At 46.3% G+C, this 27,855-nt stretch overlaps 2 protein-coding genes across 3 annotated transcripts; one reads left to right on the forward strand and one right to left on the reverse strand.

Moving 5' to 3' along the window:
• Window positions 1-218: 218 nt before the first annotated feature.
• Window positions 219-10,733, reverse strand: VSIG8 (V-set and immunoglobulin domain containing 8). The gene is made up of 7 exons (XM_032234302.1): window positions 10,685-10,733; window positions 9,501-9,676; window positions 7,348-7,651; window positions 5,279-5,443; window positions 3,077-3,193; window positions 2,017-2,161; window positions 219-660 (listed from the first exon to the last, which is right to left on the reverse strand). Exons 1-7 carry the CDS (start codon window positions 10,731-10,733, stop codon window positions 219-221), a joined length of 1,398 nt encoding a protein of 465 aa, XP_032090193.1.
• Window positions 10,734-15,776: 5,043 nt separating this feature from the next.
• SLAMF8 (SLAM family member 8) lies at window positions 15,777-24,258 on the forward strand. Of its 2 annotated transcripts, XM_032233778.1 has the most exons (5): window positions 15,777-15,833; window positions 18,311-18,640; window positions 19,988-20,278; window positions 21,964-22,080; window positions 23,412-24,257. In XM_032233778.1, exons 1-5 carry the CDS (start codon window positions 15,797-15,799, stop codon window positions 23,459-23,461), a joined length of 825 nt encoding a protein of 274 aa, XP_032089669.1. In that variant the 5' UTR covers window positions 15,777-15,796; the 3' UTR covers window positions 23,462-24,257. The 2 variants fall into 2 exon arrangements, with proteins under 2 accessions (XP_032089669.1, XP_032089670.1); XM_032233779.1 differs by lacking the exon at window positions 21,964-22,080 and having other exon boundaries at window positions 23,412-24,258.
• The last annotated feature ends 3,597 nt before the right edge of the window (window positions 24,259-27,855 follow it).

The following is a 27,855-nucleotide window of genomic DNA, read 5'->3' on the forward strand; positions in this document are numbered from 1 at the left end:
GGACACGACTTCACAACTCACAACAACAATGTAGGCTTTGTCTGTGTGGAATTGTAGTCTCCAGATAGCAGATTGAAAAACATTGAACTATTGCATTTTAAAATAATAATAATCGGTGGCAAGGTTAGATTAGATATTCCCTGCCATTTTTGTAACTCTAACCCGCACCGTTTGCAAATGTTCGGGGCTGGACGGGGGGGAAATCAAAAGCAGGAGACTTAAATGACGAGTCCTTCGCGGGTTTTAGCCTGCATCATTACGGGAACACCGCCAAATTGTCCCGGGTGACTCCTTTTTCCGTGAGTTGCCTCCCGGTCACAAGTGGGAGAATCTGAATTCGGACTCTCATGGCACGGAAGGTTAGAAGAAGCCGAGGCGGAGGATTTTCCGTGGCTGTAGGAAGGTCCGCAGGGGTCGTAGTGAACCCGAGCCTTGGTGGTGACCGTGGAAGGATGGCCACTGGATGGGGGCGAGGCGCAGGAATTCGAACTCGGCTCTGGGTCTTGACTCGCAGAGACCATCTCCACCCCTTCTTGTTCCCGGGGGGACTCGTATTTCCGGCGTTGCATGAAGTTGATGTTATGGGGGATGTACCCCAAAACGGATCGTAAACTGCTGTTACGGCTCTCCTGTCTGGGACGGGGTGCAGCGGTGTCTACTCTGGAGACGGGAAGGAAAAATCTTACTTCTCTGGGCAATTTGGGAATCTGTTTCCAAGGAAGCCCAGCCAAGAGAGAGAGAGAGAGACGTGGCGCAAAGGGAGATTTAAAAGACCTTTTGGGCACCCTTAGAACCCTGGAGTTGGAAGCAATGAGGAACCCTTGAGGATATCCAGTCTGACCTCTGCCCGGTGCAAGAATTTAAATTAAAACATCCTGCAGAGATGGCCACCTGGATTTTGCTGGTATTCCTCAGTTGGAGAAGGAAGCGGAAGAAAATGTTAGAATAAAAAAAGGAAGGAAGGAAGGAAATAAGGAAGCAAGGAAGGAAAAGTGTGTGTGAAAGAAAAGAGAGAAAGAAGACAAGAAGGAAGCAGGAGGAAAAAATTGTGTGAAAGAGAAGGAGGGAAAGAAGGAAAGGAGAAGGAAAAAAAGGAATTTTGTGAAGGGAAAAGAAAGGAAAAAGGGAGGGAGGGAATTTGTGTGTGAAAGGAAAGAGAGAAGGAAGACTAGAAGGAAGGAAGAGGAAAATTTCTGGGTGAAAGAGAAGGGAAAGAAGGAAAGGAGAAAAAAGAAGGAAGGGATTTTGTGAAGGGAAAGGAAAGGAGAAAGAGGGAAGGAAGGAAGGAAGGAAGGAAGGAAGGAAGGAAGGAAAATTGTGTGTGCAAGAAAAGAGAGAAAGAGGACAAGAAGGAAGCAGGAGGAAAAATTTGCGTGAAAGAGGAGGGAAAGAAGGAAAGGAGAAGGAAAAAAGGAATTTTGTGAAGGGAAAGGAAAGGAAAAAGGGAGGGAGGGAATTTGTGCGTGAAAGGAAAGAGAGAAGGAAGGCTAGAAGGAAGGAAGAGGAAAATTTCTGGGTGAAAGAGAAGGGAAAGAAGGAAAGGAGAAAAAAGAAGGAAGGGATTTTGTGAAGGGAAAGGAAAGGAGAAAGAGGGAAGGAAGGAAGGAAGGAAGGAAAATTGTGTGTGCAAGAAAAGAGAGAAGGAAGACAAGAAGGAAGCAGGAGGAAAATTTTGTGCGAAAGAGAAGGAAGGAAGGAAGGGAAGGAAGGAAGGAAGGAAGGAAGGAAAGTTAATTCTGAACCCTTGGAAAAGAGCTTACAATCCAGTAGAGACCAAAAGCCCAAGACCCCAGGAGCATTCATTTATTATATAAAATAAATATTATCAAATCACTCCAACGCTCTGGATGGATTAATCATGGCACCACGATGACAGCTTCCTTCATTTGGTCTCCCAGGGCTCTGAGAAGGAGACCCCGAGGTCCTCAAAAAGGGTCCCAGGAGCAAGTCGGGAAGAAGGGACATCTCCCCCAAACCCCCTCCCTCCCCCCCTGGCCTCCCCCTCCCCCACCTCACCTGATTTGGCTGGATTCCTTCCCGCAATCCCTCTTCTTCTTCTTCTTGCAACAGCGGAGAAGGCAGACGATGAGACAGATGAGGAGCACCAGGAAAAGCAGGGAGCCCAGCACCGCTCCCACGATGATGGTCAGGAGGGGGGAATCTGGAGGAGGAGGAGGAGGAGGAGGAGGAGGAGGAGGAGGAGGAGGAGGAGGAGGAGGAGGAGACCAAAGTGAGATGCCATTGGCTGGAAGGGGCTGGCTTGGGCCAAGGATCAAGGATCATGGATACCGTAGTGAAAGATAAAGCTGGCTACGTTTCCTAACTCTGGGATCGGATATTTTTCTAGGCAACGTGATGTTGTTTTCCTTGTGTCTGAAGACTTACATTTCCTTCCTTCCTCCCTCCCTCTTTTCCTTCCTTCCTTCCTCCCTCCACCTCCGGTTTACTCTTCACCTACAGTATCTCCTTCCTTCCCTCCGTTCCTTCCTTCATTTCTCTTTTCTCTTTCTTTCTTTCCTTCGTACCTCCTGTATACCTCTTTACCTATCTCTTTCTTTCCTTCCTTCTTTTTCTATTTTCTCCACTTTTCTTCCTTCCTTCCTACCCTCCCTCCTGTATACCTCTTTATCTATCTCTTTCCTTCTCCTTCCTTCTCCTTCTTTCCTTCCTTCTTTTTCTATTTTCTCTCCTTTTCTTCCTTCCTTCCTACCCTCCCTCCTGTATACCTCTTTATCTATCTCTTTCCTTCTCCTTCCTTCTCCTTCTTTCCTTCCTTCTTTTTCTATTTTCTCTCCTTTTCTTCCTTCCTTCCTACCCTCCCTGTCTACCTCTTTGCCTATCTCCTTACATCTCCTCCTTCCCTTCCTTCCTTAATTCCTTTTCTCTTTCCTTTCCTTCCTACTCACCCTCCCTCCCTGTCTACCTCTTCACCTATCTCCTTCCTTCTCCTTATTTCTTTCTTTCTTTCTTTCCCTTTCTTTCCTCCCATTTCTCTTTTTCTTTCTTTCTTTCCCTCCTTCCTTCCTCGCTCAAGCTTGAGGCTTGAGAAATAGATAGCAAATGGGTTTTCACTTACCATGGGAGACTTCCAAGGTGCAGCGAGCTGACCCAACTTTGTTGGAGACGATGCACTGGTAAACCCCAAGATGGTTAGGTGATACTTTGTGAATGACCAAATCCCCAGGACTGGAACCTTCAGAGGAGAGAGAGAGAGAAGAAAGATATAAGTGTATATTTGTCTGTCTGCCTATCCATCCTTCCATCTACCAAAAGATCTATCTGCTTCTCTGTTTTTTCTCTCTATCCGTCCATCCGTTCATCCGTCCATCATCCATCTATTTGTCCATTATCTATCTATCTATCTATCTATCTATCTATCTCTACTATCTATCATCCATCCATCCATCCATCCATCCATCATCTATCTATCTATCTATCTATCTATCTATCTATCTATCTATCTATCATCTATCTATCTATCTATCTATCTATCTATCTGTCTATCTATCTATCTATCTATCTATCTATCTATTATCTATCTAATCATCCATCATCTATCTTTTTGTCTGTCTGTCTGTCTGTCTGTCTGTCTATCTATCTAACTATCTATCTAATCATCCACTATTCATCCACATATCAGTCCATCCATCATCCATCTATCTGTCCATCATCTATCTATCTATCTATCTATTCTATCTATCTATCTCTATCTATCTATCTATCTATCTATCTATCTATCATCTATCTATCTATCTATCTTATCTATCTGTATCTATCTATCATCTATCTTTTTGTCTATCTATCTATCTATCTATCTATCTATCTATCAAATCATCCATCATCTATCTTTTTGTCTGTCTGTCTGTCTGTCTGTCTATCTATCTAACTATCTATCTAATCATCCACTTATTCATCCACATATCAGTCCATCCATCATCCATCTATCTGTCCATCATCTATCTATCTATCTATATATCTATCTATCTATCTATCTATCTATCTATCCATCCATCTATCTATCTATCTATCTATCTATCTATCTATCTATCTATCTATCTATCTTATCTATCTGTCTATCTATCTATCATCTATCTATCTATCTATCTATCTATCTATCTATCTATCTATCTATCTAATCATCCATCATCTATCTTTTTGTCTGTCTGTCTGTCTGTCTATCTATCTATCTATCTATCTAATCATCCACTTATTCATCCACATATCAGTCCATCCATCATCCATCTATCTGTCCATCATCTATCTATCTATCTATCTATCTATCTATCTATCTATCTATCTATCTATCTAATCATCCACTTATTCATCCACATATCAGTCCATCCATCATCCATCTATCTGTCCATCATCTATCTATCTATCTATCTATCTATCTATCTATCTATCTATCTATCTATCTATCTATCTAATCATCCACTTATTCATCCACATATCAGTCCATCCATCATCCATCTATCTGTCCATCATCTATCTATCTATCTAATCATCCATCATCTATCTTTTTGTCTGTCTGTCTGTCTGTCTGTCTGTCTATCTATTTATCTATCTATCTATCTATCTATCTATCTATCTATCTATCTATCTATCTATCTATCTATCTAATCATCCACTTATTCATCCACATATCAGTCCATCCATCATCCATCTATCTGTCCATCATCTATCTATCTATCTATCTATCTATCTATCTATCTATCTATCTATCTAATCATCCACTTATTCATCCATATATCAGTTCATCCATTCATCCATCAACAATTTGTCCATCCATCCATCCACTCATTCCTCTCTCCATCCATCTATCCCAGAGGTTCCTTTATATTTTGTCTTCGAACCCTGACAAAAAGACCCCGAAGGGGGAGACTCCCTGAAGCAACACAAGCGTTCATTGCACGTATCCGTCCCAGGGGCCGTAGTTTGAGGACCCCTGACTGAGTGCAATACAAAAATGCAAATAATTTTTCTGCGGACCACCAACATTTTCTCACAGACCTCCGGTTGGTGGCCGTTGTGTTAAAGCATAATTTCCTTTGGAGGCCGGGGCAGATGGGAATTGGAGTCCAAGCACACCCCAGGGCACTCCATTTGGTGCTCTAAACAGGGATTGTTTGAGTCCCGCATGAAGACTTTTCAACAAATCAGTTTCATCGCGTTCCCCCACTCCCGTCCCTGGCCTCGCTCTCTCTCTCCCTCCCTTTCCAGCAACACTTCCTGCGCCCCATCATGCCAACTTTAGGGGCACTCCTGCGGTTTATCTTACCTGCCATGGTGTTCGCGGGCAGCCCACTCTCTATGGGGTAGTCTGCCAATTTGGTCCAGCGGTACATGAGCAGAGGGCTGCCGGCTTGAGAGCTACAGCGGAGCGTGACTTCGTTGCCGAGGAAAACCTTGCCTGAGATGGCACAATGTGGCGTGGAGGGCTTTTCTGGTAGAAGGACGAAAACAGGGGCGTCGGTTAGCAAAAGTATTGTCGGCCTCGCCGGGTAAACCAGACGGGAATCACAACTGGGATTGAGCTTATTCTAGTTTCCGATGTAAAGTTACATCGGCCGGATCTTGTAAGTCTGAGGGTATAATTCTTTTGCTGCCTCCTTTATAGCCTGAGAAACTAGGGAGGGTCCCTTCTGAGCCTCTCGCCCTACCTGTTATACATGTGAGGGCTATGCTGTCTCTTATCTGACTGTTCTTGAGATCGGTCTCCCAACGTCGTCTCCACATACCTGCACCACTCTGAACCATTTCCATAGATCTAGATTCTCCTCCTCCTCCTTTACAGCCTGAGAAACTAGGGAGGGTCCCTTCTGAGCCTCTTTCTCCATCCCTTGTGCAGCCGAGGGCTAAGCTGCCTCTTATCTACCTGTTGCCTAAAGCTACATTAATAGAATCTAGCATATCCGAAAATACAATAGCAATAGCAGTTAGACTTATATACCGCTTCATAGGGCTTTCAGCCCTCTCTAAGCGGTTACAGAGTCAGCATATCGCCCCCACAGTCTGGGTCCTCATTTCACCCACCTCGGAAGGATGAAAGGCTGAGTCAACCTTGAGCTGGTGAGATTAGAACCACTGAACTGTAGATAACAGTCAGCTGAAGTGGCCTGCAGTACTGCACCCTAGCCACTGCGCCACCTCGGCTCATTTACAAATCTCCCCCTGTCTCCTTTACAGCCTGAGAAACTAGGGAGGGTCCCTTCTGAGCCTCTTTCTCCATCCATTGTGCAGCCGAGGGCTCAGCTGCCTCTTATCTGACTTTTCCCTTGGCAGCCTTCCTTCGTCCAGTCTCCCAGGGTCTTTCTCCTTTACATCTGAAGATACTAGGGAGGGTCCCTTCTGAGCCTCTTTCTCCATCCATTGTGCATCTGAGGGCTCAGCTGCCTCTTATCTGCCAGTTGCCTAAAGCCGTATTAATAGAATCTAGTGCATCTGAAAGTACAAATCTCCACTGTCTCCTTTACAGCCTGAGAAACTAGGGAGGGTCCCTTCTGAGCCTCTTTCTCCATCCATTGTGCAGCTGAGGGCTCAGCTGCCTCTTATCTCTCTGTTGTCTAAAGTTACATTAATAGAATCTAGCGCATCTGAAAGTACAAATCTCCCACTTGTCTCCTTTACAGCAAAACTCACTGAACACATTTCTCACTTAACAACAGAAGTTTTGGGCTTCGTTGTAGTCGTACGTCGAGGACTTCCTGTAATCGTATGGACCGCTGTGGCACAGTGGTTAGAGTGCAGTACTGCAGGCTACTTCTGCTGACTGCCAGCTGCTTGCAATTTGGCAGTTTGAATCTCACCAGGCTGAAGGTTGACTCAGCCTTCCGTCCTTCCGAGGTCGGTAAAATGAGGACCCAGATTGTTGGGGGGCAACAGGCTGACTCTGTAAATGCTTAGAGAGGGCTGTAAAAGTGGCATATAAGCCTGCTATTGCTATCTTCCTCCCTCCCTCCCTCCCTCCCTCCCTGTGGATAGAAGGCAGCATTGAAGGCTAATTATGCCCACTGCAAGGAGTTCGATCCTGACCGGCTCAAGGTTGGCTCAGCCTTCCATCCTTCCAAGGATGGTAAAATGAGGACCCAGATTGTTGGGGGCAAATGGACTATCTCTGTAAACCGCTTATGCCCACTGCAAGGAGTTCGATCCTGACCGGCTCAAGGTTGGCTCAGCCTTCCGTCCTTCCGAGGTGGGTAAAATGAGGACCCAGATTGTTGGGGGCAAGAGGCTGACTCTGTAAAACTGCTTAGAGAGGGCTGTAAAGCGGTATATAAGTCTAAGCGCTATTGCTATTGTGTTAGGGGCCTGTGCTCCGCTTCCTGTCCAGTATTCATACTCACTCACCGAGCACCCTGACAGTCACTTTACGAGTGGCCACCGAAGTCTTCTTCACTTTGCACTCGTAGGTGGCCGAGTCGGAAACCTGAACATTTTGGAGGTTGATGGATGCGTCGTACTTGCTCGGATCCGGGACCGCGAAGTTGACCCGCTGTTGTAAGCCATTGCAGCAATCATTGGCCGACCCAAACATGCGACCGTCTTCGCTCGGATTACTAAAACGGACGGCATCTTGGCTTCCTGACGCTCCCCTGGGATGAAAATATGGGTATCCGGGATGTATCACTTGTTGGCCTTGGTAGCTCAAGATCTGATGGGCAGGAAGCATAGAACAACACTGTTGAATCAAAAAAGAGAGAGAAAGAGGTTTCTGATTGGCTTCAGGGGAAATGGGATCTGGTGGCTGCAATTTTGGCAAACCCCGATCAGATTCGATCTCCCCATTTGGATCTGGAAATTGGAACTGTGGGTCATATCCTTTCATTTCTGCAAGTCTGCAGAGGTCGCTCTCCAAATCCAAAATTGCAGGAATCAAGTTTGTTTGTTTCAGATATTAAGCTTTGATTTGTTATTCTCCCTCGGCTTTGCAAACTCCGATCAAGCAATCTTACCTTGATAACTTTTAGCGGTTAGACTTATATACCGCTTCATAGGGCTTTCAGCCCTCTCTAAGCAGTTTACAGAGAGTCAGCATATTGCCCCCAACAATCTGGGTCCTCATTTTACCCACCTCGGAAGGATGGAAGGCTGAGTCAACCCTGAGCCGGTGAGATTTGAACCGCTGAACTGCTGATCTAGCAGTAGCCTGCAGTGCTGCATTTAACCACTGCGCCACCTCGGCTCTTTTTAGGTAAAGGTTCCCCTTGTACATATGTCCTAGTCGTTCCCGACTCTAGGGGGGGGGACTGTGTGCCTTTTCTCCACCCAGAATTATGCACTGATTAATTTAATCAATTTTCCAATTAATTAGACTTGGGAAAGGCAACTTTCTCCTCTGCAGTCATGTAAACTGAACTTCAAATTTGGCAAATTAAGGCAAATTTACCGGGGGGGATTCTGGGAGTCGAATTATTGGGGGATTCTGGGAGTCGAAGTCCACCCATCTTAAAGCATGCCAGCTGGGGGATTCTGGGAGTTGAAGTCCACCTACCTTAAAGTCGCTAAAGTTAGGAAACATTGGAATAAGTATCGAATCTGGATGACCTCAACAAACTCACCAGTTTAAAAATCTGGCCCCAAATTGTTGGAAGTGTAAAAAAAACACCAGGCACTTTTTATCATACGTGGTGGGCGTGCAATGAGGCAAAAAATTATTGGAAAATGATTCAATCATGGTTAGGACAAATGGTGGGAGACCAAATCTTGTTTAAACCGGAAATTTTTCTCCTAGGTATAATACCGGAGGGGTTTAAGAAAGGTACACTTTATTTAATTATACATGTACTAACTGCGGCACGCATAAGTTATGCACAATATTGGGAAAAAGAAAATACACCATCAGAGCTAGATATAATCAGAAAAGTGTTGGCCTGTGCGGAAGCAGATAGGGTGACTCTTGAACTTAAAAATGAAGAGGAATCAGAATATTTTGAAGTCTGGAACAGATTTTATGACTGGTATAAGACAAGGTGAGAAGACTGGAACCAACTGTATATATTGTGATTGGACAGAAGGATAGATAATGTATTAAGTAGGCTAATTGTTAATGGTTGAGACTAGCTGTATATAATGTGAATGTATGGTCACCTCTTCGCGGTACTGCATTTAAATGTAAAAATGTAAAAATAATCTCCATCCATTGTGCAGCTGAGGGCTAAGCTGCCTCTTATCTCTCTGTTGCCTAAAGTCACATGAATAGAATCTAGTGCATCTGAAAGTACAAATCTCCCACTGTCTCCTTTACAGCCTGGGAAACTAGGGAGGGTCCCTTCTGAGCCTCTTTCTCCATCCATTGTGCAGCTGAGGGCTAAGCTGCCTCTTATCTACCAGTTGCCTAAAGCTACATTAATAGAATCTAGCACATCTGAAAATAGAAATCTCCCATTGTCTCCTTTACAGCCTGGGAAACTAGGGAGGGTCCCTTCTGAAACTCTTTCAATATTTATTCAATATTTTTAAATGTAAAAATAATAAAAAATATATTGGGGGAAAAAACTCACCACATTGTCCAAATTGGTGGGATCAGCATTCATCTGTGTCCACTCAATATCTAAGTCACTGGGGCCATCATCTTGGGGTTCCAGTTCAAACGGACACCCCAACTTCACCGACTCCCCCTTGGCCAGGTAGATGACCTCCCGGCCTTTGGCATTGATCTTCACAGCAGGTGAAAGAGCTGATGGTCAAAACAAAGAGAGACGTGTCTTTACTTGCTTGTACAGCACCGGAGAGTAACTTACTACACAAAATAATTTAATTTCTCCAAAAATATTCCAGCAGATTTGAATGCTTACACCCAGAAAGCTTCAGCTCCTCTCCTTTCCTTTCCCTTCCCTTCCCTCTCCCTCCTTTTTCTTTTTTTCCTTCTTTCCTTTTTTCTCTTTCTGCCTACTTCCTTCCTTCCTTCATTTCTTTTTCTTTTTCTTTCTCTCTTTCTTTCCTTTTTCATTTCCTTCTTTCTGCTTTTTTTCTTTTTTCCTCTTCTATCCTTTTTTCTTTCTTTCTACCTCCTTCCTTCTTACCTCTCTTCTTTCTTTCTTTCTTTCTTTCTTTCTTTCTTTCTTTCTTTCTTTCTTTCTTTCTTTCTTTCTGCCTCCTTCCTTCCTTTTTCTTTTTTCTTTCTTTTTCTCTCTTTCCTTTCTGCCTTCCTTCCTTCCCTGCTTCTTTCCTTTCTTTCTTTTTCTTTCTTTCTTTCTTTCTTCCTCTTTCCTTTCTATTTTTTTCTTTCTTTCTGCCTCCTTTCGTCTTTCTTTTTCTTTCCGCCTCCTTCCTTCCTTTTTTCTTTTTTTCTTTCTTTTTTTCTTTCTGCCTTCCTTCCTTCCCTGCTTTTTTCTTCCTTCCTTCCTTTCTTTCTTTCTTTCTTTCTTTCTTTTTCTTCTTTCTTTCTTTCCTCACTTTTGTCTTTACTTTCCCTTTCTTTCTTCCCTTTCCTCTCTTTCCTACCTTAATACAGTAATTAATTTTGGATCATATTTCTCTCTCCTGCCTTTACAAAATCTAACCTCAACCCCCCCCCCAACAACAAAGAGAACTAGAAACTTGACTGTCTGCCACTTTCCAAAATGTAGTACAGTTCAGAAGCTCCCCTCGTTTCCCAACCGCCGAACTTCTCCCCAGCCAGAGAAAGCCACCTGGGACGGGATGCCTTTTGCTGCTTGCCAAGAACGGACGATGCCAGCCTTACCCGGTGCCAGGCAGAGAAGGAAGAACCTCAGGGCTTGAATTCCAGCCATGCTCCGAGCTGGAGTTGGCAGGCTTGAGAGAGCGAGAGCGTCTTTGTCCCCAGACTGGGGAGAAGTTGGAGCAGCCGAGCTTTTGATGCCGCGGGCCTGGCCCCTCCCTGCCCCTTTGGATGCCTTTGGGGTGAATTGAGGAGCTGCCACGCCACTTCCCAAGGGTGAATTGGCACAGCCGCCGCCCGCTCGCCCTTCGAGTCACATTTTCACTCAGTCGCGGAAAGACAAGCGGTTGTCCTCTCACCGTGGATGCCCCAGAGGCTTAGAAGACGGGTCCGTCACGCTTCATTTCAGCTTTGCTTCCGATTCCAAAGAAGCGAAGGTGCCTTAGAGGTCATCCATCCCATCCCCAGTCAATACACATGAGGCTGAAGCCTCTGGAAGGAGACGTCTTCTTCCACGCTTCCAACTTTTCGGACCTCAGGGTCCGCTACATTCATAATTTTAAATCCCCCTAATATGATTTTTTTTTTAAAAAAAAGATAAATAGTATTTAGTGCAATATAAAAAAAAGGCAAATCATTTTTCCGCGGACCACCAAAATTTTCTCGTGGATCACCAGTTGGTGAGCGTTGCTCTAGGCCACCCCCTTGTGGTGGTGGTGGGAAGTGCCTGGGGTGGGCAGCTGGATATGTGCAATGTGAGGCATAACCTGGAAATAGGGGCAGGGGGAGCAGTGAGAATGTGGGGTGCTGGCCAAGGGGGCAGCCATAGGCCAGGGAGACCCAGATTGTAGTCTCCCCTCGGTTATGAAAGTTCAAAGGTCAGGCCTGTCTCCTTCTCTCTGCCTAGCGGCCTACCCCACTGGGATGATGTGTATAGATAAAAGGAAGGAAGACCGCAGCCAAGATCATATGGAGGAGGAGGAGGAAGGGGATGGAAAAGGAAAATGGAGAAGAGGAGGAAGAGAAGAGGAGTGAGAAGGGGAAGACGGACAGAAGGAAGGAGAGAAAGAAGGAAGGAAGGAAAGAAGGAAAGAAAGAAGGAAGGATAGTGAAGGAAGTCAAGAGAAAGAAAAGGAAGGAAAGGAGGAAGAAGGTTGGATGGCTGGAAGGAAAGAAGAGAAGGAAAGTCAAGAGAAAGGAAGGGAAGGATGGGAGGGAGGGAGGGAGGGAGGAAGGAAGGAAGGAAGGAAAAGATAGTGAAGGAAGAAAGTCAAGAGAAGTCAAGAGAAATAGAAGGAAGGGAGGAAGGGAGGAAGGAAAATAGTGAAGGAAGGAAGTCAACAGAAAGAGAAGGAAGGAAAGGAGAAAGGAGACAAGGTTGGATGGATGGATGGATGGAAGGAAAAAAGAAAGAAGGAAAAGGGAAGGAAATAAGTCAAGAGAAAGGGACGGAAGGAAGAGAGGAAAAGATAGGGAAGGATGAAAGTCAAGAGAAGTTGAGAAACAGAAGGGAGGAAGGAGAGAAGTTTGGATGGATGGAAGGAAGGAAGGAAGGAAAAGATAGTGAAGGAAGAAAGTCAAGAGAAGTCAAGAGAAATAGAAGGAAGGGAGGAATGGAGGAAGGAAAATAGTGAAGGAATGAAATCAACAGAAAGAGAAGGAAGGAAAGGAGGAAGGAGACAAGGTCGGATGGATGGAAGGAAGGAAAAAAGAAAGAAGGAAAAGAGAAGGAAATAAGTCAAGAGAAAGGGACGGAAGGAAGGGAGGAAAAGATAGGGAAGGATGGAAGTCAAGAGAAGTCGAGAAAGAGAAGAGAGGAAGGAGAGAAGTTTGGATGGATGGAAGGCAGGCAAGAAGGAAAGAGAAAGGGATGGGGGAAGGAAGGAAGGAAGGAAGGAGAAGAAAAAAGGGAAGAGGAAGAATGACAAAAAGAGAAATAAAAAGGGAAAACAGAAGAGGAGGATCTGGGAAAGGGGGATGGGGAAGAAGAGGAAGCAGAAACGGAAAGAGATGAGCTACAGGTGCCTCTCTCTGACCTGCCAACCTCTCCAGAGTCTCATTTTGGGCTCACCAGGGAGGGACCCGTGACTCTACCGCTGTCCACAGCTGGCAGGATATGATCCCTGCCGCCAGCTCTACAAACCCACAATTAACCCCGGCTTGTAACAACCCGGCCTGGGTGCTGCCCCAGGAGGTGTCTAATCAGGAGGGGTGGGGATGGCTGAGGAATCGGCAGAACCGTTTTTCTCCCCGGTAAACCATTGACTTCCTCCTCAAACCTTGGCATCGCTTTGCAAACTTCGGCACAAAAATTGGCAGCAAATTTTTGTTTTAAAAAAATGCCCAGATGTTTTTGCATTCCCCCCCCCCAAAAAAGGACTTCAGTTGCAGCCCTGTGAAAAATCCTGCTCAACGACCACGCTCTGACCCGCAATTATGACCGTTTGCAACCTCCAGCAGCCACCTGATTGATATTTGGGGTGGATGTTCGGCATTTACGTCTTGTTACCAGCACAAAAAACACCCGTTAAAGAAAATAAAGGTCCTGGAATGGGGGGTTCATTTAATGAAAAAGGTTGTAAACTCGGGTGCAGGGATGTGGCGACCTGCTTAACGACTGCAATTTCCGGCCTCAAATACGGTCGTAAGTCGAGGACTGACGGTAGATAAACAGGATGTGAATGAAATGCACTACTCAGAAATCAACACAACGGCCCTTTCAATTGGGGTTAGTTGTTATATCCGCTTGGGTGTTGGTTTTGGCTCCCCGTGACCTGTTATTACGTCCGTTTGATTATTTTTGTTAAAATAAACAGCCTAAATGTTCGTGCTGTTTAACTGGCTGCAGCGGAATGGCTGCGTTCTTTATTCCTCAAGAGGAAGGAGGGGATGACCTGTTGATTTAGCACAACTGATTTAAGATGGGTGAACGTCAACTCCCAGAATCCCCCAGCCGGCATGCTTTAAGATGGGTGGACTTCAACTCCCAGAATCCTCCAGCCAGTGTGCTTTAAGATGGGTGGGCTTCAACGCCCAGAATCCCCCAGCCAGCTTGCTTTAAGACGGGTGGGCTTCAACTCCCAGAATCCCCCAGCCAGCTTTCTTTAAAATGGGTGGACTTCAACTCCCAGAATCCCCCAGCCAGCATGCTTTAAGAGGGGTGGACTTCAACTCCAAGAATCCCCCATCTAGCTTGCTTTAAAATGGGTGGACTTCAACTCCCAGAATCCCCCAGCCAGCATGCTTTAAGACGGGTGGGCTTCAACTCCCAGAATCCCCCATCTAGCTTGCTTTAAAATGGGTGGACTTCAACTCCCAGAATCCCCCAGCCAGCACGTTTATTTTATTCAATGCCTGCCTGCCTTTCACATGTGTGAACACATGTACAGTACACTTGAGTGAAAGAGAGGGATGAAGAGAGTCCTATAGTAAGAAGCGAGGGACGTGGGAAAGGGAGGTTAGCCCCTCCTTCCCCCGCTTCCAAGATCCAGCATTCTTTTCCTCAAACGTGCCCTTTTTTTGCAGCTAAGGTAGACTGCACCAGGCCAAGGGAGTTCCACACACTATTTCCTCTTGAGTGCAAACCATTTTTTTACTGGATCCTGTTCCTGCATTCGTTGACTTTTCTCCTTCCTGGCTGGCCGTATGCAACAGCTTCACATGCGACAGCGTATATTACACAGCTAATGCATCCTGCCAAAAGGAAGTGAGTTGGCAGGTGTTAACAAGAAAGTCGGTGGCGCTGCCAGATTTTCCGGTCCCAACTTGATCTCGCTCCTCACTCCGACTGAGGACTCGAATTCGGCTTCGATTTCACCCTGAAGAGTTGCCAAAACTCGGCACAAAGGTAGCTTGGTATCAAATCATCCGAGTGACATTCAGACCTTACAAGATTCTGACCCATTAAAATTCCAAATCTGCCGCCTGCAAGATTGGCTAAAATGTTTAGTAACCTGTCCACTAAGTGTTGGAAATGTAGTCAGTCCCTAGGAACCAGGGGTGGGTTTCTCGCCCCGTTCCAACCGGTTCGGTTGGAACTGGGCCGGCGGCGTTCTTGTGCACATGCGCGGTGCACGCATACGTACTAGCGTCTGCGCGATGCTCCAGCTGCTCCTGGAGGATCGCGCAGGCGCTGTATGCGTCCTGCGCATGCGTGGAAGCGCAGAACTCGTCAAAACCGGGTAAGGACCGCGGGCGGGCGGGCGCGCCCTTCGCCATTCCCGGAAGTTACTTACTTCCGGGTTCGCCGACCAACCGGTTTGCAGGGACCGCTGCGAACCGGTTGAAACCCACCCCTGCTAGGAACCTGTTGTGGCCCAGCAGGAGCCGTTGGAGCTGCCACCAGACTCCGACAGCGAGGGGCCCTCTGAGTCGGCCCTGGAGGATGTGGAGGACCCTGGACAGGGTTCTGACTCTGAGCAGGGCGCAGAGAGGCTGGTTGGCCACCAGGAGGCGCCTGAGCCTTGGACTCTCAAGTTTTCAGCTTGCGTAAATTTTACATTTCTTACCCAAATCTTTCCCCATGTTTCCATCATTATTGGTTCTTCAAAGTTTTGCGCCCATTTTATCATGCAGTCTTTAACTAACTCTGTTTCGGAATCTGTTTCTATCAATATATTACACAACCTTTTTATATGCATTTGACACTGGTCCCTAATTTGTTTTACCAAATTATCCTCATTTTGCATGATATCAACCAGATTTTAATAACGTTGTTCCCTCTTTCGTTTACTGTTATTCGGACTGATTTCTTTTTTCTTTTTCCTTTATTTTTTCCTGGGGTTTTATCTCTGTTCGATTTCACCATCCTACCAGGCAGAATTTTTTTTCCCCGGTCACAAGGCTAAATCTTTTCAGTCCAGAAAAAAAGGGTGATTTTTTTTTTTTTTGTAACCACACAATTCCCTTTTCCTGAGCCAGAAAAAAATATATACCAAAAACAATTATCAGAACTTGCAAAGTATTCTTAAAAGTTCAGCCTCCAGATTCCTGGGACTTTTTATTTTTGCCAGTTCTGCTTTCTGCAAACATATTGTGGGAGTCCTTGAATTCTTCCTTAAGAGATAGCGTAAAAGGGGATTTCCTGTGGAAAAAAAGGCTCTCCATCATGTGAGACTTTACTTTCTCTTTGCCGATGTCACTTCTGCTCCTGCTGCCTTCCAGGACGGAGCTAAAATGGGTTGGGTGGCCCTTGCATGGATGATCGCTTCAGGTAAGAGGAATCTCTTACATTCACAACAAAATAAAAACAGAGAGGAGGAAAACAGAGAGGGGCCGCCCCACAGAATTGTGGGCAGGATTTAGAATATAGAATGACAGAATATAGACTAACAAGAGTTGGAAGGGACCTTGGAGGTCTTCTAGTCCAACCCCCTGCTCAGGCAGGAAACCCTACACCACTTCAGACAAGTGGTTATCCAACATCTTCTTAAAAACTTCTAGTGTTGGAGCATTCACAACTTCTGGAGGCAAGTTGTTCTATTGATTAATTGTTTTAACTGCCAGGAAATTTCTCCTTAGTTCTTAGCTTGATGAGTTGGCTTAGGGGTTGATGAGTTCCCCTCCCCTCTCGACTTGTATGGCTGTATGACTCTTGTGTATTTTAATTACTGTATATACTCGAGTATAAGCCTAGTTTTTCAGCCCACTTTTTGGGCTGAAAAAAGCCGCCTCGGCTTATACTCGAGTCAGTGAAAAATTTGCCCGAAATGGAGGAGAAAAAGGGGCGGGGCCATGCCGCTGGGTGACACTCGTGAATGGCCCAGTGCCCCTGTGAGTTTCCCCTCCCTCTGTGTCAGTTTGCCGCGCAGCGCGCACCGCACCATCCCCCCTCCTCACGTTCTAATGTAATGCAGGGCTGTCTTACGATTCCCCTTCCTCCCCCTCCTGCCGCTCTGCAACGATGTCCCACCTCCTCCTTGTTATGGCAAGCAGCCACATAGCGATGTCCCACCTCCTCTGGTACAGTGATCCAATGATAGGAATCACTGTGCCGTGTGTCATAGGAGGCGGGACATCGCTCCCGCGGCTGCACGGGACATCAGCATCACAGCGGGACATCAGCATCATGAGGTGAGTGAAGTATTTCATTGAATACACCGCTAGTTTACTGTTTTTCTTTGAAATAAATATTCAAAAACATTATTGGTATCTATTTTTATTTTTGAAATTTACCGGTAGCTGCTGCATTTCCCACCCTAGGCTTATACTCGAGTCAATAACTTTTCCAGTTTTTTGTGGTAAAATTAGGTGCCTCGGCTTATATTCGGGTCGGCCTATACTCGAGTATATACGGTACGTGTATTGTGTTTGTATCCCCTTCCCCTTTTGAGTTGTTCGCCGCCCTGAGTCCCTACCGGAGAAGGGCAGCATACAAATAAACTAAATCTTAATCTTAGGTTGCTTCTCTCCTTGATTAGTTTCCACCCATTGCTTCTTGTTCTACCTTCAGGTGCTTTGGAGAATAGCTTGACTCCCTCTTCTTTGGGGCAACCCCTGAGATATTGGAAGACTGCTATCATGTCTCCCCTGGTCCTTCTTTTCATTAAACTAGACATACCCAGTTCCTGCAACCGTTCTTCCTATGTTTTAGCCTCCAGTCCCCTAATCCTCTTTGTTGCTCTTCTCTGCACTCTTTCCAGAGTCTCTGCATCTTTTTTTACATCGTGGGGACCAAAACTGGATGCAGGATTCCAAGTGTGGCCTTCTCAAGGCCTTATAAAGTGGTATTAACACTTCACGTGATCTTGATTCTATCCTTCTGTTGATGCAGCCTAGAACTGTGTTGGCTTTTTTGGCAGCTGCTGCACACGGCTGGCTCCTATTTAAATGGTTGTCCACTAGCACTCCCAAGATCCCTCTCCCAGTTACTACTATTGAGTGAGGTACCACCTATACTGTCCCTGTGCATTTCGTTTTTCTTGCCTAAATGTAGAGCCTTATTCTTTCCACCAGTCAATTTCATTTTGTTAGATAGCTTCCAATGATGGGGAGTGACTCCAGGGAACTGCAGCTTGGTTAGATATAGAATAAGGAAGTTGCGGGGATGACGATCGATAGGAGCTTCCTGTGGTCTTCTTCTCATCTTTTGGAGAACATTAGAATAACAGATTTGGAAGGGACCTTGTAGGTCATCTAGTCCAACCCCCTGCTCAAGCAGGAGACCCTACACCATTTTCAACAGAGGGCAGTCCAGTCTCTTCTTGAAATCCTCCAGGGATGAAGCTCCCACAACTTCTGAAGGCAACTTCTGTTCCATGGGTGGATTCTTCTCACTGTCAGGAAATTCCTCCTTATTTCCAGATTGAATCTCTCCTTGGTTAGTTTCCATCCATTATTCCTTGTCTGGCCTTCGGGTGCCTTGGAGAATAGCTTGAGCCCCCACCTCCTCTCTGTGGCAGCCCCTCAAATAATGGAAGTATCCTGTCTCAAATACTGCTATCCTGTCTCCCCTGGTCCTTCTCTTCACTAGACCAGCCCTGCCCGGTTCCTGCAACCATTCTTCATATGTTTTGTTTGGGTTGGACTAGAAGACCTCCGAAGTCCCTTCCAGACTTATAATTCTACCTTTCTTCACTTAGAACATATTTGAGCTGGGTTTGTGGATTTGACCCAAAATGAGATCTCCGCAATGTAGAATAGAATTATATACACCTCGACGCTTAAGAGATATATATTTTTTCCTTGTAGCTGTACGCATGTCGAGGGCCTACACACCAACGGCGGTGTTAGGAGTAGCGGGGAGCTCGGTTTTATTCAAAGCAGCCCCCCCTCCCAATTTCCACGTCCGGGAATTCATCTGGCGTTCCCAGACGCCTTTGGAAGAGTTGGTGGCCACCTCGTTTAAGGGAAGGACAGAGATCCAGTACCGGTCCCGTTTCTACGGAAGGACTCGTCTCCACGACAACTTCACCTTAGAGATCAATCCAGTGGATTTAGAAGATGCTGGGATCTTATCCGTTCTCCTGGTAGACACCGGAGGACAGATGAAACAACAAGCATTCAGGCTGAAGGTTTACGGTGTGTTGCGCTATAAAAAAAAAGGGGGGGTGTCAGAACCCGTGTTTATTGCTTTTATTTTTTACTAGCTGATAACCTGTCATCAAGAAGATCTTAGGTAAAGATAACGATTCCCCTCGCACATCTGTGCTAGTCGTTCCCCGACTCTAGGGAGCAGTGCTCATCTCTGTTTCAAAGCCGAAGAGCCAGCGCTGTCCGAAGACGTCTCTGTGGTCATGTGGCTGGCATGACTCAACGCCGAAGGCACACAGAACACTGTTCCCTCCCCACCAAAGGTGGTTCCTATTTTTCTACTTGCATTTTGTCACCTGCTTTCGAACTGCTAGGTTGGCAGAAGCTGGGACAAGGAACGGGGGCTCACTCCGTTACGCGGCGCTGGGGATTCGAACCGCCGACCTTTCTGATCGACAAGCTCAATGTCTTAGCCACTGAGTCACCTAGGAAGACGTTAGCACTGAGTAAATTATGTGTAATTCTTCAAGTGTTGTTTTTCTCCGCGTTGCAACAGTCAGGAATTCCTGTTCCCCTGCACTTTACTTCCCTGCTTCTTATTTTGATTTGATTTGCTTCACTGTGTTTTATTTGGTTTTTAACTTTGGTTTTTGTTTACATTATCTTTTTACTTAATTTTTCTTGGCCTATATTCTCTTTTACATTCACTCTGACTTTAAATGGTCTTTCTATGTTATTTTACACTGCTTTTAGGAAGGGACGCAGTGGCTCAGTGGCTAAAATGCTGAGCTTGTTGATCAGAAAGGCCGGCAGTTGGGCTGTTCAAATCCCCAGCGCCGCGTAACTGAGTGAGCTCTCGTCATTGCCACAAGAGGTGGTGAAGACACCGCTGATGTGGAAGGATTGGTATGAGAATTTATATGAGTAAAGATACACTGAGGGACGCAGTGGCTCAGGGGATAAGACGCTGAACTTGTTAATCAGAATAGTCGGCAGTTTGGCGGTTCGAATCCCTAGCGCTATGTAACGGAGTGAGCTCCCGTGACTTGTCCCAGCTTCTGTTAACCTGGCATTTTGAAAGCACGTTAAAAATGCAAGTAGGAAAATAGGAACAACCTTTGGTGGGAAGAGCGTTCTGTGCACCTTCCGCATTGAGTCATGCCGGCCACATGACCACGGAAGCATCTTCCAACAGCGCTGGCTCTTCGGCTTTGAAACGGAGATGAGCACCTTAGTTATGTCTCTCGCTCGGCACAATTGCTTGCTAGGACATCTGGCCACTGACCCTAATTAGCAGGGGTATCAAATTGGGAGGCCGGATGGAAACCTTCCCTGCTTTAATCCCCTTCCCCACGTTGCCCCCTCCCCTGATTTTTGGCCTCTCTCTTCTTCCAGATACGATTTCCACCCCGGTGATCCGGGTGTTCCCCGAAGAAAAGGCCGTAAATGGCTCCTCCGAATCGTGTCTCCTTTTCTTAAGCTGCCATGCAGCCAGCAGGACTAACGTCACTTACGAATGGGCAGGGCTGGGGGGTAAGCATTGGATGATGGAGGAGGGGCAGCTGCTACGGATCAAACTGGATCCCAAGGAATCTCCCCAGGCGAGTTACACCTGCACGGCCTCTAACCCCATGGTCCTCAAATCAGCGACTGTCGAGCTCCGCGACTCCTGCCAACGACCTTCAGGTAAGCGGCCAATTTGGGGGGTGGGGGGGTCCCTTTCCCCAATTGCAAGATATTGGGACAATGAGGTAGTCCTCAACTTATGGCCTCAATTGCCCCCCCCCCCAACTTTCTTTGGCTAAGGGAGACCATTCAGCGAGTTTCGCCTTATAGGCAAGGATGGCCTATAACTCTGGGATGGAGGGAGGAATGGAGGAAGGAAGGAAGGAAAATAGTGAAGGAAGTCAAGAGAAAGAGAAGGAAGGGAGAGAGGAAGGAAGGAAGGAAGGAAGGAAAATTAAGGAAGGAAGGAAGTCAAGAGAAAGAGAAGGAAGGGAGGAAGGAAAGAAGGAAGGAAGGAAGAAAAATAGTGAAGGAAGTTAAGAGAAGTCAAGAGAAAGAGAAGGAAGGGAGAGACGCAGGGAGGGAGGGAGGGAGGGAGGAAGGAAGGAAGGAAAATTAATGAAGGAAGTAAGTCAAGAGAAGTCAAGAGAAAGAGAAGGAAGGGAGGAAGGAAAGAAGGAAGGAAGGAAGAAAAATAGTGAAGGAAGAAAGTTAAGAGAAGTAAAGAGAAAGAGAAGGAAGGGAGGAAGGAAAGAAGGAAGAAAAATAGTGAAGGAAGTAAGTTAAGAGAAGTCAAGAGAAAGGAAAGGAAGGGAGAGAGGAAGGAAAGAAAATTAATGAAGGAAGGAAGTCAAGAGAAGTAAAGAGAAAGAGAAGGAAGGGAGGAAGGAAAGAAGGAAGGAAGAAAAATAGTGAAGGAAGGAAGAGAAGTCAAGAGAAAGAGAAGGAAGGAAAGAGAAGGAGGAAGGAGAGAAGGTTGGATGGATGGAAGGAAAAAAGGGACACTCAAATTGTTCCTGGAATCTCTGCATTTTTCCCCTCTTGCTCTTTCGTTTATCACTGAATCCGTTTCCTTTAAAATCTCCTATATGGCATTTGCTCCTCACAGTGGAGATGGGGAAGAATGCATTTGGGAAGAGCTGCTCTGAGCATGCGCAAAGGGCCTCCTCTCCTTATCCTTCAAGCCTGGGTTTCCCAAGAAATTCGTTAAGAGCGATGTGTGTGAAGTCACACAACCTAAGCCTGGCTGATTTGCAGTGTTCAACAATGCAAGACCAGCTGAGTTTCCACAATCCTTCGTATTCTGCTTAGTAAGAATATGCCTTATTTTTATTTTACTGAGTATAGGCTTTGTAAGGCCACACTTGGAATATTGCATCCAGTTTTGGTGGCCACAATATGAAAAGGATATTGAGACTCTGTAAAGAGTGCAGAGAAGAGCAACGAAGAGGATTAGGGGACTGGAGGCTAAAACATATGATGAACGGTTGCAAGAACTGGGCATGTCTAGTTTAATGAAGAGAAGGACCAGGGGTGACACGATAGCACTGTTCCAATATTTGAGGGGCTGCCACAGAGAGGAAGGGGGTCAACCTATTTTCCAAAGCACCTGAAGGCCAGACAAGGAATAATGGATGGAAACTAATCAAGGAGAGAAGAAACCTAGAACGAAGAAGAAACTTCCTGACAGTGGGGACAACTAAACAGCGGAACAACTTCCCACCAGAAGTAGCATCTCTGGAGCACTTTAAGAAGAGACTGGACGTCCTTTTGTCTGGAATGGCATAGGATCTCCTGCTCGAGCAGGGGGCTGGACTAGAAGACCTCCAAGGCCCCTTCCAACTCTGTTATTCTATCTTCTCCAGAAGGTGGGAAGAAGACGGCGTACAGTTTCAGAGAGCTTCTCTTGATCGTCATCCCCGTGGCCTCCTTCTTCTTCATGCTGGCAGTCCTTTCCTGCGTGTGCTACAAACAGAACTCCGGTAAGTAGCCATTCCATTGATTCATTGATCTCACCCGCCGGAAATTTCTCCTTGGTTCTCGGTTGCATCTCTTTCTGATAATTCCGACGAACCTACGAACATTCTAGCAGGGCCTCTTCTTATTACACAGGCTCTTAAAGGGACAGCAGCCAAAGACGCTGCTGATTCATTCCCTTCGTTGCATCAGCCGCTCAGCTCTTAAATTATCACCTCGACATACTTCTTCTCCTGCCCTCGGGTGCTTTGGAGAATAGGCTGACACCATCTTCCCTGTGATATTAGAAGACTGCTATCCTATCACCCCCTAATCCTTGTCTTTGTTGCACCAAACCCATGATGGCAAACCTATGGCTCTCTGTGGGCATCACACCGTCGACAGCTGCTCTTCTGGTTTCCGGTACGCACATTCTTTGTCTTTGCAGGTGTTGGAGCACCAGAAAAAGGCCAGAAAACAGCCTGTTTCCCAGGCTGTTTTTCAGCCGCTTTTGGGCTGTTTTTTCTGGCCAGAAATGGCCTGAAATTGGCTGAAAAACAGCCAAAAACCAGGCCATTTTCTGAGCTGTTTTCAGGCTGGTTTTGGGCCAGGTGTTGGGTAAAACCGGCCTGAAATTGGCCTAAAATTGCCCCCCAAAATAGGCATGCGCGCACACGGCAAGCTGGTTTTAGGTTATCCAGTGCTCCAGTGCACGTACATGCACATGTGTTCTGGTTTGGATATTCGGTGCCGAAAAGGTTCTCCATCATTGAATTAGTCATACACTCTATTGCCAAATAATTCACTCATCCATCCAAATAATCAGAATCAGGTGTTCCAATCACTTCCACGGCCATAGGGGTATAAAATCAAGGGCTTAGGCGTGCAGGCTGTTTTTGCACACATTGGTGAAAGAAGGGGTCGCTCTCAGGAGCTCAGTGAATCCCAGCGTGGAAGTGTGATAGGATGCCACCTGTGCAACAAATCCAGTCGTGACATTTCCTCGCTCCTAAATACCCCACAGTCAACTGTCAGCTGTATGATAAGAGCGTGGAAGTGTTTGGGAAGGACAGCAGCTCAGCCACGAAGTGGCAGGCCACGTAAACCCGTCCAACACCAGGGTGTGACCTCACAAATGCGCTTCTGGAAGAATGGCCAAAGATTCCCATCAAGACACTCCTGAACCTTGTGGACAAGCCTTCCCAGAAGAGTGGAAGCTGTTATAGCTGCAAAGGGTGGACCGACGTCATATTGAACCCCATGGATTAGGAATGGGAGGTCACTTACGGTAAGTTCCTATGCGAGGAAAGGCAGGGGAGCGAATACTTACGCATCAAATGTTAATATGTCTTTATAGGGAAGAAAATGTTCTACACGGTTCCCGGAAATGAGTCGATCCAGCTTTAGCAGATGGGGAACACGGATCTTCCTTGGGTTACTCCGACTGAGACGGTGGAAGGTGTTTCGTGGGGAATTGAGAAGAGGGAAGGAAGTTGTGTTTGGTGGGAAAAGACTTCCCTTCGACCCCTCCAGAGAATTGAAGATTGTCCTCTGGGTCTGGATACTATAACTCCCAGAGCTCCCCAGGCAGCACAGCAACCACTGAGAACTTTGGGAGCTGAAGATTATCCTCTGAATTTCGATACCACAACTCCCGGAGTACCCCAGGCACCACAGCAACCACTGAGGATTCTGGGAGCTGAAGATTGCCCTCTGGATCTCAATACTACAACTCCCAGAGTTCCCCAGGTAGCACAGCAACCCCTGAGAATTCTGGGAGTCAAAGATTGCCCTTTGGGTTTGGCACTACAACTCCCAGAGGTCCCCAGCCAAGAGAGGCGCTGTTGTGAATTCTGGGAAGCAAAGATTATCTCCCAGGCATGGGTACTACAATTCCCAGAGTTCCCCAGCCAAGAAACAACCACTTCGGAGAATTCTGAGGAACCAAAGTTTGTCCTTGAGGTCTGTGAACTAAAATCAATCCAAGGTTGATTACAGCCATAGACCAGCATACTGTGAACTACAATTCCCAGGTTTCCCCTGAGAATTTTGGAAGCTGGAGACTGCCCTTCAAATCCGTCAGCAGTCCATCTTTTAATTTCTGAGCCAAAATTCTAGCAGTTCCCATTTTGTTTTAATCAGCTGTAAGACAAATAAATGCCTATTTTTAAAATCTCTCTCTCTCCCTCCTTCTCTCTCTCTCTCTGTGTCTGTCTGTCTCTCTCTGTGTGTGTCACTGTGTGTGTGTGTGTGTGTATCCTCTGTCTCTGTCTCTACTTTCTCTCTCTCTCTCTCTCTCTCTCTCTCTCTCTCTTATTTTTCTTTCTCTTTCTCTCTTTTCCCGGGAAGCTGGTTGGGGAAATTCCTTTAAGAGCCCCCAACCTTCAGATTTTCACAAAAGGAAGCAGAGAATTTTCCTATCATGTGCTCAGTTTCACTTTTGAGTTTTGAACTAGTCATGTTTATTTCCAAAGGTCAAATGAAGTCACAGGTTGTTGTTGTTTTTAAAAAGCTTCCTTTTCTTGTTCCAAAACAGCACCATCTATCGGCTTTTAAAAAAAAAAAAGGAATTTGCAAGTCTCCGAACTCCTCGTGATTGGACGCCAAGCTAATTCTCCATTTACAACCAGATTTGGGATCAGAATTTTCATTGCTAAGCAAGTTGTGCCCAGTTTTACCTCTTTTCTTGCCACGGCTGTTAAGCGAATCACTGCAGCTCTTAAGTGAATCAGTTGTTAAGCGAGTCCAGTCTCCCCCGGGGGAGTTTTGCTTGTTGTTGTGGCCCGCCAGCAGCCAGTGAAGCTGGCAGCAGATTCGGACAGTGATGAGGTTGGGGAGGAACCTGGGCCAGTCCTGGAGTAAGGCTCTGAGGAGGGATCTGTTGAATGAACAATTCATTCAAATGCTATCACACACAACAGTGGCCTTTGGGGTGGCCAAAGGCCGAGGTGGCGCAGTGGTTAGGGTGCAGTACTACAGGCCACTTCAGCTGACTGTTATCTGCAGTTCAGTGGTTCAAATCTCACCGGCTCAAGGTTGACTCAGCCTTCCATCCTTCTGAGGTGGGTAAAATGAGGACCCGGATTGTTGTTGGGGGCAATATGCTGACTCTGTAAACCGCTTAGAGAGGGCTGAAAGCCCTATGAAGCGGTATATAAGTCTAACTGCTATTGCTATTGGACTTTTGTGGTGTTTCCGCAAGAATGAAAAATGACCTGTCAGTCCATTATTTAAAAAAAGGGTGCATACAAAAGCTTCAGTTTGCAAAAACAATCCCAGTCAAATAATAATTTTAAAATCACGTGAAATGTTAATGCCGCTTGTTAAAGCCTTAGTAAGACCCACACTTGGAATATTGCATCCAGTTTAGGTCGCCACGATGTAAAAAAGATATGGAGACTCTAGAAAGAGTGCAGAGAAGAGCAACAAAGAGGATTAGGGGACTGGAGGCTAAAACATAGGAAGAACGGTTGCAGGAACTGGGCACGGCTAGTTTAATGAAAAGAAGGACCAGGGGAGACAGGATAGCAGTCTTCTGATATCTCAGGGGCTGCCCCAAAGAAGAGGGAGTCAAGCTATTCTCCAAAGCAACTGAGTGCAGGACAAGAAGCAATGAGTGGAAACTAATCAAGGAGAGAAGCAACCTATAACTGACAATGAGAACAATTAACCAGTGGAACAACTTGCCTCCAGAAGTTGTGAATGCTCCAACAGTGGTCATTTTTAAGAAGATGTTGGATACCCATTTGTCTGAAATGGGACGTTGTTTCCTGCCTGGGCAGGGGGTTGGACTAGAAGACCTCCAAGGCCCCTTCCAACTCTGTTATTCTATTCTACATACTTGTGGGGAGGGAGGCAGAGAGCCAAAATTCAAACCCAATTGCCCTACTACACACCTTGCTGGATATTTCCTACTTGATAGGAAAGATGCAGGTAGTCCTCGATTTAGGACCGACTGAGAGATCACCCAGCCCTCTGTTGCAACCCTTCAAAAGTCACTTGCATGCTTAAATCCGCTGTGGTTTCCTCGGAGGTAAACCAGAGAATAAAATCAAGGGGATGAAAAACGGCAACAAACAGTTTTTTTTTGCAAAGAGTTTCTAGTTTAGTTTAGTTTTTTATTGTCGTTGCACCTTGTACAACGAAATTAAATGCCAGGTGTAGGTCCAGGTGTAGGTAGCTGTAACGATGGGGAGCAAATCTTACCTCGGTGGGCTGGTCAAAAGCTGGTTCGTTGTTTCCCCACCGAGAAAGAACCCGGGACGATTTGTAGCGCCAAAAACACCACAATTGCAAAGAAATCAGCAGGAAGAAAAAGGCCTTTTTATAAAAAATTCGCGACCGTTTGTTCTAAGGCAGTGTTTCTCAACCTTGGCAACGTGAAGATGTCCGGACTTCAACTCCCAGAATTCCCCAGCCAGCGAATGCTGGCTGGGGAATTCTGGGAGTTGAAGTCCGGACATCTTCACGTTGCCTAGGTTGAGAAACACTGTTCTAAGGAGACTGCAGATGTGTTATTTTATAAGCCAATACTGCCCTCTGCTGGCGATGGAAAGACAGGTCCTTTTCTTCCATCTCCTGAAAATGACCCCCCAAAATGGCCTGAAAACCATCCAAAAAACAGCTTGAAGGGAGCCCAGAAACAGCCGTATTTTTTGGCTGTTTTTCAGGCGCTCCAGCCCTCGTGAAGACCAGCTGGCCGGAAGCTGGCAATGGCACATCTGCCCATAGAGAAGGCTCTATGTGACCCCTCTGGCATGCAATGCCATAGGCTCGCCATCACAGCCCTATACCATTTCAGACAAATGGTTGTCCAATCTCTTCTTCAAAAAGTTTCTGCCTTGCTCCTTTTTTGCTGGCCCAGGTGGAAAACAAAACACACTCCAGAAAAATAGCCGTTACCCTTTGCAACCAGAAAATGGAGGCAGTGATGCTTTTAAAAGAGAGACATCTCCCTGATCAAGTTAGTAGATGAGGCTGGGCTGCCCAGTTTCCGTCATGGAAGCTTCTTATTGTTAGTTGCAAAGTTGTGTCCGACCCATCGCAACCCCATGGACAACGTTCCTCCAGGCCTTCCTATCCTCTCCCATCCTCTGGAGTCCATTGAAGCTCAGGCCGACAGCTTCGGTGACTCCATCCAGCCACCTCCTTCTCTGCCGTCCCCTTCTTCTTTTGCCCTCCATCGTTCCCAGCATGAGGCTCTTCTCCAGGGAGTCCTTCTTCCTTCTCATCAGGTGGCCAAAGTCTTTGAGTTTCCTCTTCAGGATCTGGCCTTCTAAAGAGCAGCCAGGGTGGATCTCCTCTAGGACTGACCGGTTGGATGGCCTTGCAGTCCAAGGGATTCTCAGGAGATAGATAGGTAGGTAGGCAGGCAGGCAGGCAGGCAGATAGACAGATAGGTAGGTAGAAGTCCCCTTCTTCTTCTTCTGTCCTCCATCCTTCCCAGCATGAGGCTCTTCTCCAGGGAGTCCTTCTTCCTTCTCATTGGGTGGCCAAAGGATTTGAGTTTCCTCTTCGGGATCTGTCCTTTTAAAGAGCAGCCAGGGTGGATCTCCTCTAGGACTGACCGGTTGGATGGCCTTGCAGTCCAAGGGACTCAATACAGGAGTCTTCTCCAGCACCAGAGTTCAAAGGCCCCCATTCTTTGGCGCTCAGCCTTCCTTATGCTCCAACTTTCACAGCCATCCATTGCAACTGGGGAAACCACAGCCTTGACTAGAGGCACTTTTGATTGACAGGGTGATGGCTCTGCTTTTTAGTAGGCTGTCTACATTTGCCATGGAAACTTATGACACTCAAAG

Source organism: Thamnophis elegans, chromosome 17, assembly GCF_009769535.1.
Source record: "Thamnophis elegans isolate rThaEle1 chromosome 17, rThaEle1.pri, whole genome shotgun sequence".
NCBI lineage: Eukaryota > Metazoa > Chordata > Lepidosauria > Squamata > Colubridae > Thamnophis > Thamnophis elegans.